The sequence below is a fragment of the Lepus europaeus genome, chromosome 3 (assembly GCF_033115175.1).
Source record: "Lepus europaeus isolate LE1 chromosome 3, mLepTim1.pri, whole genome shotgun sequence".
Taxonomy (NCBI): domain Eukaryota; kingdom Metazoa; phylum Chordata; class Mammalia; order Lagomorpha; family Leporidae; genus Lepus; species Lepus europaeus.
The window spans coordinates 71,118,035-71,137,613 of record NC_084829.1 but is presented as its reverse complement, the minus strand read 5'-3'; the positions used below and the strand labels follow the sequence as shown (position 1 = coordinate 71,137,613).

At 40.1% G+C, this 19,579-nt stretch overlaps 1 protein-coding gene across 4 annotated transcripts in view; it reads right to left on the bottom strand.

The window, feature by feature from the left end:
* Positions 1-19,579, bottom strand: part of CD109 (CD109 molecule) — a 226,592-nt gene that overhangs the window by 1,009 nt on the left and 206,004 nt on the right. For all 4 annotated transcript variants that reach the window (XM_062186366.1, XM_062186367.1, XM_062186365.1 and 1 more), the window contains 6 exons: positions 18,719-18,909; positions 12,554-12,709; positions 11,096-11,161; positions 6,977-7,119; positions 3,002-3,149; positions 1,274-1,376 (listed from right to left, as the gene is read on the bottom strand). In XM_062186366.1, coding sequence (XP_062042350.1) covers positions 1,274-1,376; positions 3,002-3,149; positions 6,977-7,119; positions 11,096-11,161; positions 12,554-12,709; positions 18,719-18,909 — 807 coding nt within the window. The remainder of the gene's footprint in view (positions 1-1,273; positions 1,377-3,001; positions 3,150-6,976; positions 7,120-11,095; positions 11,162-12,553; positions 12,710-18,718; positions 18,910-19,579) is intronic.

Below are 19,579 nucleotides of genomic sequence, written 5' to 3'. Positions count from 1 at the left end.
TCCTTACAATATTTTAAGAATGCATTCTATTTTCAAATTCCTTCATGGTTTTTCCTGGATTGTGCTCTATATCATAAATGTATTTTCAGATTTTAAAAAGCAGATTGGTAGGTTTTGATTACCCTGATATTTCTCATGCCTTCATTTTAAAAGAGCTGTTTTCCACAAAAACATGCACATAGATTGAATCTTTTTATTGTTTCTTAAAGGTTTAAAATGTTCTCCAGGTACCTAAGAAATACTAGTTGGAAGATTCTACAACTAGATTTAATAACAAAACTGGACAACTGGGTATACATACTGCCATGGGGTATCCCAGCCCCTTACCTGTAAAAAAAAGTTACCTCAGTGTTTCTCAAAATCATTCCACAAGAACTGGCTTGTTGACTTGGAAGAGGACAGAAGCTAAACCTTAGTCCTGAACACTCTACCAAGCACTACCAACAACGCCAACAAGTTCACTTCACTGTCACTGTCCATAACTACTCCAGACAGTAAAGTGTTCACACACCTCATGCACACCAGCAGTTCTGGGACACTCTGAGTACTTATAAAACTAGAAAATTTAGCCAGAGGTCACACCCTCTCAAAAAGCCACTCCGTGACAAACACAGATTAGTCCTAATTCACCTGAAAGATCTCCAGATCCAGTCTCTACTTTCACATCTTAAATTCCTACATAAGTTCAAAAAGTAAGAAGTTAGCATTAAAATCAAAGAAGTTCAAGTTATTTTCCAGACTATAATTTTCTTGATACACTAAAAAAAAAAAAAAAAAAAAAACTGTCACACTGCGTATGTTTTAACAAAACACCAGACTCTTAGTGAAGAAAAGCCACACCCAACTGACACTATCACATTGCAGATACTGCTTGCATCCTCTGCTGAAAGAACCCCACGGTAAAACCAGGTGGAATGGGTGCTTGGGGCAAAAGCAAAACCCTGGAAATGGAACATAACTGACCTTTTCATGTCAATTTTTCTTTGTGCAGTTTTGTAATTGTGGGTTAAAAAACCAAAAATATTATGAGTAAAAATATCTTTTTGTTATTTTCCTGTTAAAATTATGCCATCTTTGTATATTATCAACTGTCTTCATTTAAATGGAAAGCTCATCTCCTCCATCCCCGCCTCCTCCATTTTCTCCTTCCAATTCCCCCCTCCCAGACGAAACCAATCCCACAGGTGGCTGCTTCAGATGAATGAGTGAGTCAATGAGTGAATGCCTGGCTGACTTCCAAAGTACTAGGTAAAGAACTCCAGAACACACTTACTCGGTTCATAGTAATCCACGATGGACACCAAAGCATCTTGAGTATTTGACACTTTAAAGTTTCTCACAGCAGGAATATCAACACAAAACTGGGTTTCATTTACCTTGAAAAATACAAAAGATCCTCAAGGAGTTGGCACAGTACATGTTCACAAGAAAGTAAAGACATTTCTTATCGAAGCAGACATTTAGAGAGAACTTCCACGTGCCAGTTTCTACTGTAAGTACTTTCTATGAATTATCTCATTGAACGGGTAAAACAATCTTTACAAGACTGATGTTGTTCGAGGGTCCATTTTCCTGGAAACCGAGCAGAGTTTTCACCCACGCAGCAAGCCCAGGGGTGTGTGCTTCAGGACCACAGTGCCCCACCCAGATCCCTTGGTGCAGGCGGTGCAGCCCAACCCCAGTTTTGCTAACAGCTCACGGGAGCCCCCTACCCCTTCACACAGAACCACCCAGGCAAGGTGGTATGCAGGCCACAACCAGCGAATGGCTGATGTGGGGCGTAAGAGGCCAGCCTCCATGCCTGCAAGACAGTCAGCTTATGCTAATCTGGCAGACGATTCTGGCTAAGAAATCAGAAATTAGTAAATTCCTTCAAACACTCTATTAGCTGCCAATAACAGTAAATGAAAAGTCGAATTCATTCATCAGAAAGCATTGGACACTCAACAATATGAGAGGCACAAGACAAGCTCCCAAGCCAAACATTACTAAATAAAAACTTCAAATTTGCTTTTCTAGTTCCAAATCAAGCCTTGGTTTCAAGCAGTATTTAATATATGAAAATTCCTGAACAGCAAAAGAATCTAGAGATTACATTAGTTTGAACAGGGCTTGCATTACAATGGTTTTTGAAGTATTAAAACAAATGAGAACATTTAGAAACTATGTATAGAGTTCAAATTTTTTTTTTATTTTCATGTATTCTTTGAGCACTCATATTCATGGATTTCAAAATTGTCTGCAACATAAAAATTTCATCTTTTTTTTTTTTTTTTGATAGGCAGAGTGGACAGAGAGAGAGAGAGAGAGAGAGAAAGGTCTTCCTTTGCCGTTGGTTCACCCGCTAATGGCCGCTGCACCATGCTGATCTGAAGCCAGGAGCCAGGTGCTTATCCTGGTCTCTCATGGGGTGCAGGGCCCAAGGACTTGGGCCATCCTCCACTGCCCTCCTGGGCCACAGCAGAGAGCTGGCCTGGAAGAGGAGCAACCGGCACAGAATCCGGTGCCCTGACCGGGACTAGAACCCTGGGGTGCCGGCACCGCAGGTGGAGGATTAGCCTATTGATCCATGGCGCTGGCCAAAATCTCATCTTTTAACTTCATTTTTCCATGAGCTTTTTTTAGAGGAATTTATTAATACATTAGATTCTCAAAGTCACAGCAAATGCATGATCATTACTGCAACACAATTCCCATCCATTCTCATGTTAATGTGATATTAATACAAAGAGAACAGATTCCACATAGTTCATAGATACAAATCTACAAGTACAATGATACTTCCCTCCCTCCCTTCCTCTTTCTTTCTGAGATAACATTTTTAATTTACATTATAGTAAAAGGCTTAATGCTCCATAAATGAAGAGTTCAATGAGTAAAATTCATGAGTACCGAGAACTTTCTGAAGTACCCTTGTGCTTAAAGTAAGGCAGACCTTTGAACACAACGAATGGTAGCTCCCTCAAAGATATCTTTGTGAGATTTACACTTCACTACTTACAGAATCTAAATAGAGGCTGAGTTTTCCATGATCATGTTCCACTTTCTTCACTGTCTCACTCAGAGGAACTGCATCTGAAGGCACAGTGAAGCCACTGAGTAGGTTCACTTCCATAAGGGCCATGCCACTCCTATCTGGACCCAAAAACCTAAATCAAATACGGGAAGATGGAAAAAAACTCATTAGGAAAAACCTAATTCTGCTAGCACATGGTCTTCAAAAATGGCAAATGTTATTCCAAATACCACTTGCATTCAAATAAAATTCACTACAGAAAATTTTAAAAGGTTACCCTTTTTCTACATGTGTGATATTCTTCCATATTTCAACCACAGGGGAACATGAGTAACGTAACAATGTGTGTATGACAGATGGTATGAACTGCCTGCAATGTCACAGGCTCCCAGGTTGTAAAAGGTACAAGCTACATCCTTTCCTAGATAACTCTGTGTTCTAGTGGTGACTCTAAACTGAGTTGCATTTTTCATTTTCTCAAAAGTTGACAGCATCAAGCTCTCCAGCTGGAAGCCAGGACCTGAAAAGGAGGCATGCCTTGGCCACTTAGTGGTAGACCCCAGCCAAGTCCACAGCAACTTTTCTTCATCTGGTTTTAGGAAAAGACCAGTAAGGCAAGGCCTCCCCCTTGTTCTCCCACATACTTGGAGCACTTTGTATGTTTTCTTTGGCCACCATGAAAGATTTACAAGCCTTGGAAAGTTTTTATTACACTGCATCCTTCTCTTACCATGTTATACACAACGTGAGCTTCAAAGGATCTGGGCACCAACAACATTTTGCCTCTTTGAAAATAAATATTTCTCTAAAATAAATAGGTGACAAGAGTTTTTCATTTGGAGCAGAAAGATCCCAGCATGGTTATGGAAAGAAGTGTGCCTCCATCATAAAAGTACCATGGCATTGTTAAATTACTTCCTGTTGTCCTTTTAGATGGCAAAAGCAGGAAGGGCCGTTAGAATGCCCGCCAAACATGACTGATTGAAAAGCCATACAGTACTACTAACTGCTGACTTCAGCTGGCTCGCAATCCAAAGCAATTAAAACCACCTGCTGGGTGATACGTTTAGCCAAAACAGATGCTATTGAAAACTAATAACCAGAGGTGTTTGTACGTGAGCACAAATTATAAGTGAGAAAAGCAGTCAACGTGCTTAAACACTTAAAAGTACAACGCAAATTGTACTTTCAGTACATCATCAACAGTGCCTGGTTGACTTGGTTCGACCAGCCAGGGGCAAAGTTTGTTAAATCACAATGCCACGCAGAAAACCTTGCTTGAGGGAAGGTCTCAGATCCTGTTGATGGGAATAAAGTGCCTGAAACATCAGGTAATCTTTTTTGCAAAGTGGCACTAACAACATCGACTTAAATGTTACTTACATTTGATATCAGATACTTCTTAGAAAACTGGCAGCAGCATTAAATTGCTTTCATAAAACCCCTACCTTCACATGAAGACATTTCCTTTCTTTGGGTTCTACCTACCAGTCAAAATCTGTTGCCCAGCTGATTGCTGGTGCTGGAGTAAGATTTGGAATCCGAGGCATTTTTACAAGAGCCCCTATGAGTGAGTGTTCCCCTTGTATCCTGGTTGCACCTTATGTTCCTGACCAGTTTCTTCATTTGACTTCTTCTAGAGATACAAATCTCCCTCTTCAAGCTCCACCAGTCTCTTCTCTATCTTTTCTAAACTAGACTTGTAAACGTGCTTAAAGGATTCTTTTACTAATTTCTGGCTTACCCTACAAACAATAAGTTGCACGAAGGCAAGGTCTACATCTCTTTTGTTCAGCAATACAGTCCCACACCTGACACAAAGGAGATTCAACCAGGATTTACTAAGTGAATGAATGAAGGCAAAAATCAGGAAGAACAGCACCTAAGTTGCAGTTATGTGAGGCTTCACTGAGATGCACATAAAACTGTTTGGTACAGCACCTGGCAAGTAAGTTTGTGACAAATTGTTTACAACAACAATAGTAATTTGTTGTTGTTATTCCAAAACAGTGACCAACTGCAAGCTTAGTAAGAACAGAGGGGGTCCTGCCTTCTCAGCTGAAGAGAAAGGCCCTGCTAGAAATGCTGATATCCCCCTAACGCTGGTCCAAAATGCACAAGAGGAGGAGGAATAGGATAAACACATGGGACATTTTACCCCAAAATCATGAACAAGAAGATTCAAAGATACTACAGATGTTAGGAGGAGACTAAGTTCAGGTAATGGCTAAGAAGACCAACTACTTAGAGGAACTCCCAGAAATGACCTTGAAGAGCATCTGTAGGTCAGGACCACATCTGTGACGTCCAGCCCCCAGATGAGCTAAATTCAACCAGAATGCTGTGGGAGATTTACAACAGCAGAGACCAGCTCCTCAGTGTCAGGGTATCTTCACAGGCCTCCCGACTCAAGATCGACTCCTGCAGAGGTAAGGAGCCAGACTGACAAAGCCTCTTGATTCAGTAACTTCCTCAAGGAGTTGTTCTCAGACCTGTGTGTGCTTTAGTATAAACTGAAGAGGGCAGCTTCACAGTCCTGTGAAAGCCGGTAGGTGTGTGGTCAATCCCCTTATCCTTCCACTTTGATGATGGCCTTGTCTAAATAAGGTCAGAGTTTGTGAACTCAAGAGGCTTCCATAGCCTTGGCAGCTCAGGACAAGAGCCTTGGGTGATTACTGACATCATGAGTAAGAGTGTCAATTGTTAAATCAACAACAGGAGTCACTGTGCACTTGCTCCCCATGTAGGATCTCTGTCCTTAATGTGTTGAACTATGAGAATTAGTGGTAAAACTAGTATTCAAACAGTACTTTATACTTTGTGTCTCTGTGTGGGTGCAAACTGTTGAAATCTTAGTATATACTAAGTTGATCTTCTGTATAATTAAAATAATTAAAAGTGAATCTTAATGAAGAATGGGATGGAGAGGGAGTAGGAGATGGGATGGTTTGCAGGTGGGAGGGTGGTTGTGGGGGGAAAACCACTATAATCCAAAAGTTGTACTTTTGAAATTTATATTTATTAAATAAAAGTTTTCTTTAAAAAAAAAAATCCCCTTATCCTTAAGACTTAACCATGCCCTCAGATGCGTCGGATACAGACCAATAAGAAACACCCTTAATAACTACTTCCAGAAGCTTCAGTATCAGGGCCCAATTATCCAAGACGAGAACCTTCTAAACTGGAATACTTTCTGTGCCTATAAATAAAACTATTCTCTTCATCGAATTTGCACACTCATAAAGTTTGGGGTTCTAAGCATAACAATTAAGGTTAAATATGAACTGAGAATAAAACTATTTTAAAAGAAAAATTCCCCCACAGCAAGAAATAACCATTTTTGGAGATACTGAACACAATTGGTTAAAGTTTTCCTAATTTTTAATTAATTTGTTTATTTTGAAGGCAGAGACAAAGAATTATTCCAGCCTCTGGTTCACTACACATATGTCCTCAACTGCCAGGGCTGGGACAGGCCAAAGCCAAGAGCCAGGAACTCAATCTGGGTCTCTCATAGAGGTGTAAAAGACCCAAACATCTGAGTCATCACCTGTTGCCTCCTACCATGTGTATTAGCAAGAATCTGGAACTGGAAGCAGAGCTCAGACTCAAGCCCAGACACTCTGATATGGGATGCAGGCATCTGAAGCAGCGGCATCTTAACCACTATGCCAAACGCCTGCCCCCAAGTTCTCCTAATTTATATCTGAATTTTATTAATGTACATATTTTTCATTAAAATGTATTATAAATACAAAGAAAATATAAATAATGCTGGACAGATCTATGAAATACTTAAAAATAGTGTTTCTAGTCTGTAATCTGAAATGTAATAATAACTGAATTCTTCATTAAATACAATTCCCTATGTTGATATAGTTGGACTACTATGTAGAATTAAATCTTCAAATTATTTTTTAAGGAGAAAAAGAAAGAGGAGGAAACAAAGTAGATACCTACCTTGTGCACACATTTAAATTCACACGATTGATATCATCTTTATTGTCTTTTACATCAACATCTAAATCAAAGGCTTCTTCATTTTGAATAGATCTTCGTCTTCTAGCAGATCCTGACTCTTTCACATTATAAATAACATTGAACTGCAATAAATAACCAATTAGAATATTAATTAGCAATAAGTTATTAGAAATTAATTTTCATTATGCATTCTAAATATTAGGACTCCTTCTCTTTGGGATAAAACCAATTTGACTTATAATCCTCAAACCAGGAAACAATTTTATTGGCTAACAAAGTATGGTGAGAAATAGTATCATAAAAGTTGATATTAAAACTATTATAAATTTGAGAAAATGATTTGGTATGCCAAAACAAGTACCATAGAACACTGACAATGCTATTCTTGGGGTACTGTTTTTTCAAAGAATGTAAACTCCTTGAGTGTAAAAAGTGGAGCTACTGCCAACACTGTCAAGCGCATTCACTAATTTCTAAGCCCTCCTGCCCAAATGGAGTCATTGTTCATAAACTGGAACCTGATAAATTCCCAGTAAGATAAATGAAAATTAGAATATGTAAAACATTAGTACTGCTGAGGATTAACTCTGATAAGACAGCATTTTTCAAAAATGATAAAATAACCAATGACATTCATGTCAGATCTAGAAAAAAATGATGCTAAAATTCATACGGAAACACGAGAGACTCTGAATAGATAAAGCAATCTTAAACAACAAAAACAAAGCCAGAGGCATCACAATACCAGATTTTAAGACATACTACAGATCAGATATAACCAAAACAGCCTGGTACTAGCACAAAAACAGAAGTGCAGGCCAACAGAACACTATAGAAACTCCAGAAATGCATCCACATGTCAACAACTAGCTTATCTTTGACAAAGGAGCTAAAATCAATCCCTGCAGCAAAGACAGTCTCTCTTCAACAAATGGTGCTGAGAAACATGGATCTCCATGTGCAGAAGTATGAAACAAGACCCCTATCTTACACCTTACATAAAAATCCACTCAAAATGGATCAAAGACCTAAATCTATGACCCGATACCATCAAATTACCAGAGAATGTTGGGGAAACTCTGCAAGACACTGGCATAGGCAAAGACTTCTCGTAAAAGATCTCAGAAGCACAGGCAATCAAAGCCAAAATTGACAAATGGGATTACATCTAGCTGAGAAGCTTCTACACTGCAAAAGAAACATCCAGCAAAGTGAAGAGGCAACTGACAGAATGGGAAAAAATATTTGCAAACTAGGCAACTGATAATGGGTTAATATCTGCAATCTATAAAGAGCTCAAACAATAACAAAACAAGCAATCCAGTTAAGAAATGAGCAAAGGACTTAAAAAGGCATTTTTCAAGAGAGGAAATTCAAATGGCCAATAGACATGTGAAAAAATGCTCAGGATCACTAGCCATCGGGGAAATGCAAATCAAAACCACAGTGAGGGCCAATGCCACGGCTCAATAGGCTAATCCTCCACCTGCGGTGCCAGCACACCGGGTCCTAGTTCCAGTCGGGGTGCCGGATTCTGTCCCAGTTGCCCCTCTTCCAGGCCAGCTCTCTGCTGTGGCCTGGGAGTGCAGTGGAGGATGGCCCAAGTCCTTTGGCCCTGCACCCGCATGGGAGACCAGGAGAAGCACCTGGCTCCTGGCTTCAGATCAGCGCGGTGCGCCAGCCACAGCACGCCGGCCGCAGTGGCCATGAGGGTGAACCAACGGCAAAGGAAGACCTTTCTCTCTGTCTCTCTCTCTCTCTCTCTCTCTCTCTCTCACTGTCCACTCTGCCTGTCAAAGAAAAAAGAAAAAGAAAAAAACCACAGTGAGGTTTCACCTCACCCCAGTTAGAATGGCTTACATACAGAAATCAAGAAACAACTAATACTGGCAAGGATGTGCAGAAAAAGATATCCTAATCCATTGTTGGTTGGAATGTAAACTGGTGCATTCCCCATGGAAATCTGTATGAAGATACCTTAGAAACCTGAATATAGACCTACCATTTGATCCAGCCATCCCACTCCTGGGAATTCTCCAAAACAAAAAGAAATCAGCATATGAAAAAGTTATCTGTACCCTCATGTTCACTGCAGTTCAATTCACAATAGTTAAGATATATAATCAACCCAGATATCCATCAAATGAAGACTGGATGAGGAAATTATGATATACATACACTATGAAGTACTAGGCAGCTGTAAAAAAAATGAAATGCTGTCTTTTGTAACAAAATGTTGCAACTGGAAACCATTATACTTAGTGAAATCAGCCAGTCCCATGTGGCTGGCACTGTGACATAGTGGGTAAAGCTGCCACCTGCAGTGCCAGCATCCCATATGGGCACTGGTTGGGGTCCTGGCTGCTCTACCTCCAATCCAGCTCTCTGCTGTGGCCTGGAAAAAGCAGGAGAAGATGGCCCAAGTCCTTGGGCTCCTGTATCCACGTGGGAGACCTGGAGGAAGCTCCTGGCTCCTGGCTTCAGATTGGCACACCTCCAGCCATTGTGGCCATTTAGGGAGTGAACCAGCAGATGGACAACCTCTCTCTCTCTCTCTCTCTCTCTCTCTGCTTCTCTCTGTGTGTAACTCTGATTTTCAAATAAATAAATAAATCTTAAAAAAGGAAGCCAGTCCCAAAAAGGCAGATATCATGTTTATATGTATATATATGAAATAAACGAAATTTGTAAACTTTAAATAAAATTTTAAAAAATAAAAAAACAAAGGTGATAAAATAAATGATGAGTTGTCTGTTAATTTGGTCACTTTCAATATACTCCTTGCCCACTCCTGATGTGAAAGGTACAATTGGGACACAAGGGCAGTATAAGGACCAATGTCTTTCTCAAAGAGATCTCAAATCAGAGGCTTAGGAATAGACCCAAAGTTTCCTGTGCCAACCCCAACCAGGACAGAATGAGATCTCCTTAAATGTTTTATTTCATCCATCAAGACAGTAACTTAAAATAACATGTTGACCTTCACATTCTTAGATTAACATTAAAAGTTGTAAGTTAGGGGCTAGCAGGTAAAAACCACCACCTGCAATGCCAGCATCCCATACGGGCACTGGTTAAAGTCCCTGCTGCTCCACTTCCAATCCAGCTCTCTGCTACGGCCTGGGAAAACAGTAGAAGATGGCCCATGTCCTTGGGCCCCTGCACCCTCACGGGAGACCGTGAAGAAGCTCCTGGACCCTGGCTTCGGATCAGCGCAGTTCCAACCACTGCAACAATTTGGGGAATGAACGAGCAGATAGAAGATTCTCTCTTTCTCTTTCTCTCTCTCTCTGCCTCTGCCTCTCCGTAATTCTGTCTTTCAAATAAATAACTGAATCTTTAAAAAAAAAAAAAAAGTTGTAAGTGAAACATATTTTGTTATCAGGTCATAATAAAAACTCTATAACATTACAATTTCTGATCTGTGTTTTCACAATAGAAGGCGGGGTTCCCAACAATTCACATGAATCATGTTCTAGGAATTTTTTAAAAGATTTATTTTTATTTGAAAGTCAAAGTTACACAGAGAGAGGAGAGGCAGAGAGAGAGAAGTCTTCCATTCGTTGGTTCACTCCCCAGATGGCCACAACAGCCAGAGCTGAGCCAATCCAAAGCTGGGAGCCAGAAACTTCTTCCTGGTCTCCCACATGGGTGCAGGGGCCAAGAACTTGGGCCATTTTCTACTGCTCTCCCAGGCCATAGCAGAGAGATGGATTGGAAGTGGAGCAGCCGGATCTCAAACCGGCACCCATATGGGATACTGGTGCTTCAGGCCAGGGCATTAACCAACTGTGCCACAGCACCAACCCCACGTTGTAAAATTTTTAATGCTCACTTCAAAAGGCAAAAAAAAAAAAAAAAAAAAACCAAGAGACACTTTTTAATAGATTTCAAATAGATTATCTGCTATTCCTTCATTAGTTGGCAACATTTCTAACATTTTTATTTAAGAGAGTAATGTACCTAGCCAAAATCATAGAAGTAAATGATAAAGAATTTTAAAATGCAAGTTATTTAAGCAAAAGTTGTGCAACACCTCAAACCAAAGAATTATTATGAAAATCATGTTTAACTAAAAACATAAACATTATTACATACCTGACAAATAGCAAATCCAAAACCATTTGCAGAAATATTAACTGTAGTTGGCTGTTCCACAGGAACCTGAATAAAGGTTAAAAAACAAAAAAACTGAACAAAGTTAATTTTTTTGCAACCAGACCCTTCTAAGCAGCACGAAAGACCAGTGTCATTCCTCACTAGAAGTGAAAGCAATCCCTGGAGAATGCTAAGAGCTTTCCATGGTCACACATACAAAAGCTGTGGTTCAACCAAGGAAGCCAGGTGCAGGCAGAGGAAGTGCACAATCTTCGAGCCTCCTGGTCCCTGCCCTTTGGGAGGACATGCTAGTGCTAGTGACAAGTCTGGCCTGCTCGGGTTGATGCATGAAACACAAAACAAAAGTCATTTCCCCTCTGCAATCTCCCTAATTCAGAGCTTACCCTGGCCTTCCCAGGAGCATAAGAACACACCACCACTGACTGCCTAGCGTTAGCCTTCTTTTTCCCTCGGCATCACCCCTCTTCTTCAGTTTTCAGTCTTGAAGTTATCACTTTTATCCACTGTCCTCAACATTCCAAAGGGTTCACCAAGGGAATAAAGTTAGGGATAGCATATTCCTTTATTTCATTTTAAAGTAGGAATTATATTAATAGTTCCATCCATTCTCCAAGAGGATATGCGATGTAACTGTAAAGAACATGGTATTTGGAGTCATGGGTTCAAATCCTAACTCTACTGTTATTAGTAATGCAATCTTGAGCTAGTTACTAACCTCTCACAGTCTCCAATTTATCATGTTTATAATAGGGACAAAACTACTTACTCATTAGAGCTTTTTTGTTTTTTTTTGTTTTGTTTTGTTTTTTACAGGTAGTTAGTGAGAGAGAGAGAGAGAGACAGAGACAGAGAGAAAGGTCTTCCTTCTGTTGGTTTACTCCCCAAATGGCTGCTATGGCCAGTGCGCTGTGGCCGACGCACTGCACTGATCTGAAGCCAGGAGCCAAGTGCTTCCTCCTGGTCTCCCATGTGGGTGTAGGGCCCAAGCACTTGTGCCATCCTCCACTGCCTTCCTGGGCCACAGCAGACAGTTGGACTGGAAGAGAAGCAACCAGGACAGAATCCGGCACCCCAACTGGGACTAGAACCCAGGGTGCCAGCGACACAGGTGGAGGACTAGCCAAGTGAGCCGCAGTGCCAGCTTAGAGTTGGTTTAAGAAGCAAATGGAATAGGAAATATAAAGTAACCTAGCACAATATCTGTGAAGAACAGCAACTCAATGGGTGTTCATTCCTTTCCCTATAAAACAGTGGCCAATCTTTCCAAAATTCTCATCCCTCCCACCTTTGCTGAACTCAGAAATTTCAAATAAGGAGGGGTACCACTTGCCCCCCTCATCTTAATCTACCAGGATCTGGGAACAACAAGTCTGTTGAAGTCAGAATTTAAAAATAAAGCACTATTCCAGCATATTAAACAATTGCCCTCGTCCATACCTCTGCTGACTGAAGGAGCAGGCGGCTGTGCGTCTCAATGAGAAACTTGGTAGGACTCGGTGAGCTGGGCCCCATCACGGTCACGTGGATATCGGTTCTTTCTGTATTCATCAGGGCTGCAAATTCAGACAGGGCCTTCAAGGCCACAATGGTATCCTGTTGAGGGGAGAAAAGCAATCACACATGTAAGTATACATCAAGGTCTCCAAAGGGTACACTAAGCAAGGTTAAGAAACCTGCTGCACATTTCTGCCCCCTCCTTGCCTGGCAACATGCCCTGACTCATTTCTTAATCTCTTATCCTACAGCAGGAGAGGCTCAGAAATCATTTGTGGAATGGAATGAGCAGCTAGCTAGTCTTGTATCAGTTACCACAAGTGAAAAATGGCTACTACGCACAGGGAACTGACTTATTCCAAGTATTGGCTATGAAGCTCATTAACAGGAAAAAATTAAATTAGTGTCATAAATTTTTGACATATGTTACTAAGCTTTTATGTTCTTAAGATTTATTTATTTATTTGAAAGTCATAGTTACAGTAAGAGAAGGAGAGATGGAGAAAAAAAATCTTCCATCTGCTGGTTCACACCTCAGATGGCTGCAAAGACCAGTGCTGGGACAGGCAGAAGCCAGGAGCCAGGAGCTCCTTCCAGGACTCCCAAATGGGTTGCAGGGGCCCATGCATTTTCCCAGGCACATAAGCAGGAAGCTGGATCAGAATTGGAGCAGCTAGTACAAGAAACCCATCTATCCAACAATGATCCATACAAGCTGAGAGTGAAAGGCTGGAAAAAGATATACCACGCCAACAGAAATGAAAAGAGAGCGGGCGTAGCCATCTTAATATCGGACAACATAAACTTTACCACAAAAACTGTTAGGAGAGACAAAGAGGGGCACTATATAATGATTAAGGGATCCATTCAACAGGAAGATATAACGATTATCAACATATATGCACCTAATCATAGGGCACCAGCTTATTTAAAAGACTTGTTAAGGGACTTAAAGGGAGACTTAGACCCCAATACAATAGTACTGGGGGACTTCAATACTCCACTCTCAGAGATAGACAGATCAACAGGACAGAAGATCAACAAGGAGACAGTAGATTTAAATGACACTATAGCCCAAATGGATCTAACAGATATCTACAGAACATTTCATCCTACATCTAAGGACTTTACATTCTTCTCAGCAGTACATGGAACCCTCTCTAGGATTGACCACATACTAGGCCATAAAGCAAGTCTCAGCAAATTCAAAAGAATTAGAATCATACCATGCAGCTTCTCAGACCACAAAGGAATGAAATTGGAAATTGGCAACTCAGGAATCCCTAGAGCACGTGCAAACACATGGAGATTGAACAACATGCTCCTGAATGAACAATGGGTCATAGAAGAAATTAAAAGAGAAATCAAAAATTTTCTGGAAGTAAATGAGGATAACAGCACAACATACCAAAACCTATGGGATACAACAAAAGCAGTGTTAAGAGGAAAGTTTATATCAATAGGTGCCTACATCAAGAAATTGGAAAGGCACCAAATAGATGAGCTTTCAAGTCATCTCAAGGATCTAGAAAATCTGCAGCAAGCCAAACCCAAACCCAGTAGGAGAAGAGAAATAATTAAAATCAGAGAAGAAATCAACAGGATTGAATCCAAAAAAACATTACAAAAAATCAGCCAAACGAGGAGCTGGTTTTTTGAAAAAATAAACAAAATTGACACCCCATTGGCCCAACTAACTAAAAAAAGAAGAGAAAAGACCCAAATCAATAGGATCAGAGATGAAATGGGAAACGTAACAACAGACGCCACAGAAATAAAAAGAATCATCAGAAATTACTACAAGGACTTGTATGCCAGCAAACAGGGAAATCTATCAGAAATGGACAGATTCTTGGACACATACAACCTCCCTAAATTGAGCCAGGAAGACATAGAAAACCTAAACAGACCAATAACTGACACAGAAATTGAAACAGTAATAAAGGCCCTCCCAACAAAGAAAAGCCCAGGGCCAGATGGATTCACTGCTGAGTTCTACCAGGCATTTAGAGAAGAACTAACTCCAATTCTTCTCAAACTATTCAGAGCAATCGAAAAAGAGGGAATCCTCCCAAATTCTTTCTATGAAGCCACCATCACCTTAATTCCTAAGCCAGAAAGAGACGCAACATTGAAAGAGAATTACAGACCAATATCCCTGATGAACATAGATGCAAAAATACTCAATAAAATTCTGGCCAATAGAATGCAACAACACATCAGAAAGATCATCCACCCAGACCAAGTGGGATTCATCCCCGGTATGCAGGGATGGTTCAACATTCGCAAAACAATCAACGTAATACACTACATTAACAGACTGCAGAAGAAAAACCATATGATTCTCTCAATAGACGCAGAGAAAGCATTTGATAAAATACAACACCCTTTCATGATGAAAACTCTAAGCAAACTGGGTATGGAAGGAACATTCCTCAATACAATCAAAGCAATATATGAAAAACCCACGGCCAACATCCTATTGAATGGGGAAAAGTTGGAAGCATTTCCACTGAAATCTGGTACCAGACAGGGATGCCCTCTCTCACCACTGCTATTCAATATAGTTCTGGAAGTTTTGGCCAGAGCTATTAGGCAAGAAAAAGAAATTAAAGGGATACAAATCGGGAAGGACGAACTCAAACTATCCCTCTTTGCAGATGATATGATTCTTTATTTAGGGGACCCAAAGAACTCTACTAAGAGACTGCTGGAACTCATCGAAGAGTTTGGCAAAGTAGCAGGATATAAAATCAATCCACAAAAATCAACAGCCTTTGTATACACAGGCAATGCCACGGCTGAGGAAGAACTTCTAAAATCAATCCCATTCACAATAGCTACAAAAACAATCAAATATCTTGGAATAAACTTAACCAAAGACGTTAAAGATCTCTACGATGAAAACTACAAAACCTTAAAGAAAGAAATAGAAGAGGATACCAAAAAATGGAGAAATCTTCCATGCTCATGGATTGGAAGAATCAATATCATCAAAATGTCTATTCTCCCAAAAGCAATTTATACATTCAATGCAATACCCATTAAGATCCCGAAGACCTTCTTCTCAGACCTAGAAAAAACGATGCTGAAATTCATATGGAGACACAGAAGACCTCGAATAGCCAAAGCAATCCTGTACAACAAAAACAAAGCTGGAGGCATCACAATACCTGATTTCAGGACATACTACAGGGCAGTTGTTATCAAAACAGCATGGTACTGGTACAGAAACAGATGGATAGACCAATGGAACAGAATAGAAACACCAGAAATCAATCCAAACATCTACAGCCAACTTATATTTGACCAAAGATCCAAATCTAATCCCTGGAATAAGGACAGTCTATTCAATAAATGGTGCTGGGAAAATTGGATTTCCACGTGCAGAAGCTTGAAGCAAGACCCATACCTATCACCTTACACAAAAATCCACTCAACATGGATTAAAGACTTAAATCTACGACCCGAAACCATCAAATTATTAGAGAGCATTGGAGAAACCCTGCAAGATATAGGCACAGGCAAAGACTTCCTGGAAAATACTCCAACAGCACAGGCAGTCAAAACCAAAATTAACATTTGGGATTGCATCAAATTGAGAAGTTTCTGTACTTCAAAAGAAACAGTCAGGAAAGTGAAGAGGCAACCAACAGAATGGGAAAAAATATTCGCAAACTATACTACAGATAAAGGATTGATAACCAGAATCTACAAAGAAATCAAGAAAATCCACAACAACAAAACAAACAGCCCACTAAAGAGATGGGCCAAGGACCTCAATAGACATTTTTCGAAAGAGGAAATCCAAATGGCCAACAGACACATGAAAAAATGTTCAAGATCACTAGCAATCAGAGAAATGCAAATCAAAACCACAATGAGGTTCCACCTCACCCCGGTGAGAATGGCTCACATTCAGAAATCTACCAACAACAGATGCTGGAGAGGATGTGGGGAAAAAGGGACACTAACCCACTGTTGGTGGGAATGCAAACTGGTTAAGCCACTATGGAAGTCTGTCTGGAGATTCCTCAGAAACCTGAACATAACCCTACCATACAACCCAGCCATCCCACTCCTTGGAATTTACCCAAAGGAAATTAATTTGGCTAATAAAAAAGCCATCTGCACATTAATGTTTATTGCAGCTCAATTCACAATAGCTAAGACCTGGAACCAACCCAAATGCCCATCAACAGTAGACTGGATAAAGAAATTATGGGACATGTACTCCATAGAATACTATACAGCAGTAAGAAACAACGAAACCCAGTCATTTGCAACAAGATGGAGCAATCTGGAAAACATCATGCTGAGTGAATTAAGCCAGACCCAAAGAGAAAAATATCATTTGTTTTCCCTGATCGGTGACAACTGAGTGCCAAAGGGGAAACCTGTTAAGTGAAATGGACACTATAAGCAACAATGAACTGATCAGCTCCTGTCCTGACTTTAGATGTACAATGTAATACTTTATCCATTTTAGTATTTGTTGTTATTGTTGTTGTTCTAGTACTATTGGTTGAACTCAGTAATTAACACACAATTATTCTTAGGTGTTTAAATTTTAACTGAAAAGTGATCCCTGTTAAATCTAAGAGTGGAAAAAGAGAGGGAGGAGATGAACAATTTGGAACATGCTCAATCGGACTGGCCGCAAATGGTGGAGTTAGAAACGTGCCAGGGGATTCCAACACAATTCCATCAAGATGGCATGTACCAATGCCATCGCACTAGTCCAAGTGACCAATTTCAGCTCACAATTGATAGCTCTGATAGGTCTAAGACTCAAAGAGATCACACAAACAAGACAAGTATCTGCTAATACTAACTGATAGAATCAAAAAGGGAGAGAAAGATCCAACATGGGAAGTGGGATACACAGCAGACTCATAGGATGGCAGATGTCCTAAACAACACTCTGGCCTCAGAATCAGCCCTCAAGGCATTCAGATCTGGCTGAAGAGCCCATGAGAGTATAGCAGGCATGGAAACCCAAGATATCATGGAAAAAAAAAAAAAAGACCTAAATGAATGATCTCTGTGAGTGAGATCCCAGTGGAAAGAACGGGGCCATCAAAGAAGGAGGTACCCTTCTCCGAAGGGAGGAGAGAACCTCCACTTTGACTATGACCCTATCGGAATAAGATCAAAGTCAGCGAACTCTAAAGGCTTCCATAGCCCTGGCAACTCATGACTAGAGCCTAGGGAGATTACTGACGCCATGAACAGGAGTGTCAAATTGTTAAATCAGCAACAGGAGTCACTGTGTACTTACACCCCATGTGGGATCTGTCCCTAATGTGTCGTCTAAAGCCAAGTGATGCTATGACTGGTACTGAAACGGTATTTTTATACTTTGCGTTTCTGTGTGGGCGCAGACTGATGAGGTCTTTGCTAATTATATACTGAAGTGATCTTCTGTATATAAAGAGAATTGGAAATGAAAAAAAAAAAAAAAACAACCTGGTGTTAAAATGGAAATGGCATAGAAAATTAATTAATTTGAAAAAAAAATTATGTAGGATCTCTGTCTTTAATGTGCTGTACATTGCTATTTAATGCTATAATTAGTAATCCAATGGTAGTTTTTTCACTTGATGTTGCTATATGGGCAAAAAGTTGAAATCTTTACCTAATATATACTAAACTGATCTTCTGTATACAAAGAGAATTGAAAATGAATCTTTACATGAATGGAAGGGGAAAGGGAGCGGGAAAGGGGAGGGTAGCGGGCGGGAGGGAAGTTATGGGAGGGGGGAAGCCATTGTAACCCATAAGCTATACTTTGGAAATTTATATTCATTAAATAAAAGTTTAATTAAAAAAAAAAAAAAAAAAAAAAAAAAAAAAAAAAAAAAAAAAAAAAAAAAAAAAAAAAAAAAAAAGAATTGGAGCAGCTAGGACACAAACCACCACTAAAATGGCATGGTGGCATCTAAGGGAGTGGTTTTACCCACTAAGTCACAACGCCAGTCCCATTACTAAACTTTTAAACTGCCAAGTAATTTTACAAAGTCGTGAAAAAAAATAGCAACTACATATTCATTTGTATGTATACATATGTGTATGTATATAGTTTAAAAGAAAAAATTAATTTCTCACCTGGGTAGATGCAAAACCTCCCAGGCTATTTCTCTGCCTGCTTAGCCACCTCATAACTGGGATGCCCTCAGCCACTTGGTGTTGCAGGAAGTGTGAGAGGAGCGCATAGGCTGCGACTTCAATGTCCAGGGAGCGTGGCTGCCAGGACTCAGAGAGTTTGGACACTGAGGACACCCAGAACCGCATGCCTTCTACAAGGGAAGAGTAACATGTTCTGATCAACCGCCAAAAAAATTACATGTTATACCATTAACCAGTCCTACACTGTCAGAGTTCTACTTGACTAGCTTAAATATATTTTTACATATGTACTTGTGTATGCTGAGCAAATATATGTGCACGTGCACAGACACGCATATTAAAGCATGTTCTTGTGTGAGCCTCTTTTTAAATTATTACAACTTATAAATTTTTATCCTTTTCCTATTGCCTATATTTAAGAATGTTTTGATTCAAATATTTTTCCCAGGAGAAACTCCATATGTTTGGCTCAGGAATAACAGCTATAAATAAAAGGGAAAGCACACTCCATTCCAGAAGATAAGGTACATAACTTATTTGTGCCATCCCCAACATATGTTAGCACACATTGGGAAGAATCCTGTTCTGGGAATCTGTAATTCACCAGCTCTGATGTTCTGGGAAACCTCTCCTCTTTCTATTATTTGAAAATTCAAAACCCAAGTCCCCAACCAAAAACCCAGGAACCCAAGCCAACTCAACAGCTTCCCTAGCAATAACCCTGCTCTAGCCCCTGGAGGACCATCCTCCTTGGGGTTACTCCCCCTCTCTCAAGCATTACTAGTTTGATGGTGATCACACATAGGTGGAATGCGAAATAACCACTCTCAAGCAAACAAG